The sequence below is a fragment of the Cyprinodon variegatus genome, unplaced genomic scaffold (assembly GCF_000732505.1).
Source record: "Cyprinodon variegatus isolate N-32 unplaced genomic scaffold, C_variegatus-1.0 Scaffold3615, whole genome shotgun sequence".
Taxonomy (NCBI): domain Eukaryota; kingdom Metazoa; phylum Chordata; class Actinopteri; order Cyprinodontiformes; family Cyprinodontidae; genus Cyprinodon; species Cyprinodon variegatus.
Window position 1 is genome coordinate 4,394 of NW_015154068.1, and position 1,875 is coordinate 6,268.

Genomic DNA, 1,875 nt, shown 5'->3' on the forward strand with positions numbered 1-1,875 from the left:
TAATCAGTACTTCCACTTTTACCAGAGTATTTTTTAACACAAGTATCTGTACTTTTACTCAAGTACGGAAAGTGAGTACTTTTGCCATCTCTGCCAAAATTCAATTTGAAATGTAAAATTTGAAAATGAAAAAGCATTTCTGGAAATGCTTTTTCATTTGAAATATGGTAACGATTTGCTTCCATACTTTTCATGGGAACGATAAGGCCAAACACGTCAGGAGAAAACAGAAAATAATCCTTTAAACTCTCCATGCAAACTAATCGGCCTTATTCTGTCCAAGCAAACTCCTGTTATTCTTTCCCAGCATGTTTAATGCTCTGAGAAATGTCACCCTTTCACTCTTTCTCTGCATAAAAACTGATCAGCCCCCTCGAGCTTGCCCCACTTTTCCTACATACTGCCGTTCTGCCTCTAACCTTCTGTTTGATTTTTATTTTTCAGCCACTCCTGAAACCCCGATCCCGTCTCCACCCACCGCCTCCGGATCAGAACATTATAAAATCCCTCAGGGCGTCATCGCCACGGTGCCAAAACAGCCGACCTCCATCCCCCAACCAACCATCACCAAGCAAGAGGCCATATAACAAAAGCTTAAATCCTTTTTCTTTTATGCTTTTTTTATATTGTGAAAACTTTATACTTAGTCAGCAATGTTGTTGGCAACTTCAGAGTAGCTAAATATATATATATATATATATAAAATGTAATTACAAGCTCCTTACAATAGCCTTCAGGGACATATTTGTACATAAAATGCAGCCGTGGCTGCAGGATGAGTCCGAAAAAAATCGACCTGCTTTGCAGTTTTTCCAGGCATTTACGGTTCTGTAAACGCACGTCATCATCAGATGACATATGCATGCGCAGCGAGGCTCATCGTAGCCGTGGCGACGTGATCATGTGAGTATTTTATGAATGTTACAACAAGCCTTACATTTTCATACATTTAATGTAGCACGGTTCTTTGTTTATTTGGTGATAAACTTAGAAGCTAAAGGAAAGCCCTTGAAAAAGTTCAGCTTTTTAGGTTGTTTTTTTTTTTATTTATGCAAAGCTGAATGCATATTCACATGAAAGAATCTAAAAGACCATATTTTGTAAATTTAGACCCATGATACCCAGGCTTGGCACACAGTTTCCCAATGATGTGTTGTGTTGGTTTTACAAAAAAAAAAAAGAAAAAGAGTTTATATATATATATATATATATATATGTATGATGTATTTTTTTTTTTTTTGTCATGGTTTAACAGATAAAATGTGCCTTGTAACCTGAACTGCCTTACAAACCAGGAAGGGTTTACCTTACAATGTGAAAATGACTGAATAAATCTTAACGTCTATTTTTACATTGCATTCTTTTGCTGATTATTTTTATTTGCTCGGGTCGTAAAAGATGCTTTAACAGAGGTGCGGGGGGGGGGGCATGAATGGTTCCAACGTGGCAGTCTTGCTTGGTCACTGATAAACCGATAAAGTGTTGTAAAATCATCACACATAGCACTCACAGCGACTTCAAAGACACATTTATACATTCCAGCCCGACATAAAAAGGTGTCTGCTCTGCTGAGAACATGTTTACTGTAAAGGTAGGAAGAAAAAACGATATGGCAGCCGTTTGCTTTCCCTTTGCTGCAGAGAGCAGGCAAAGACATTACATTCAGCTTCTATGATGGAATAGATTCCAGTAAGATTTGGTGGTTTTATTAGGATGTAATAAAAATGAGATCTGTTGGTTTTACTCTTTATTTAAAGCTTTTAAAACACAATTGAATTCAGTTTATTCATATAGCATTAATTCACACACTGGAAAAAAATCTAAATCTAGATAAGTCATTTTTTCTTAAAATAAGTGCATTTGTTCTTGAATTGA

The 1,875-nt window shown here is 36.5% G+C and overlaps 1 protein-coding gene across 1 annotated transcript in view; it reads left to right on the top strand.

The window, feature by feature from the left end:
• The window catches only part of LOC107081247 (hepatocyte nuclear factor 4-alpha-like), a gene marked incomplete at its 5' end in the record, with an annotated part of 5,525 nt that extends 4,387 nt beyond the window's left edge, over nucleotides 1-1,138 (top strand). The window contains one exon of the mRNA XM_015369447.1: nucleotides 445-1,138. Coding sequence (XP_015224933.1) covers nucleotides 445-587 — 143 coding nt within the window. The remainder of the gene's footprint in view (nucleotides 1-444) is intronic.
• Between the last annotated feature and the right edge of the window lie 737 nt (nucleotides 1,139-1,875).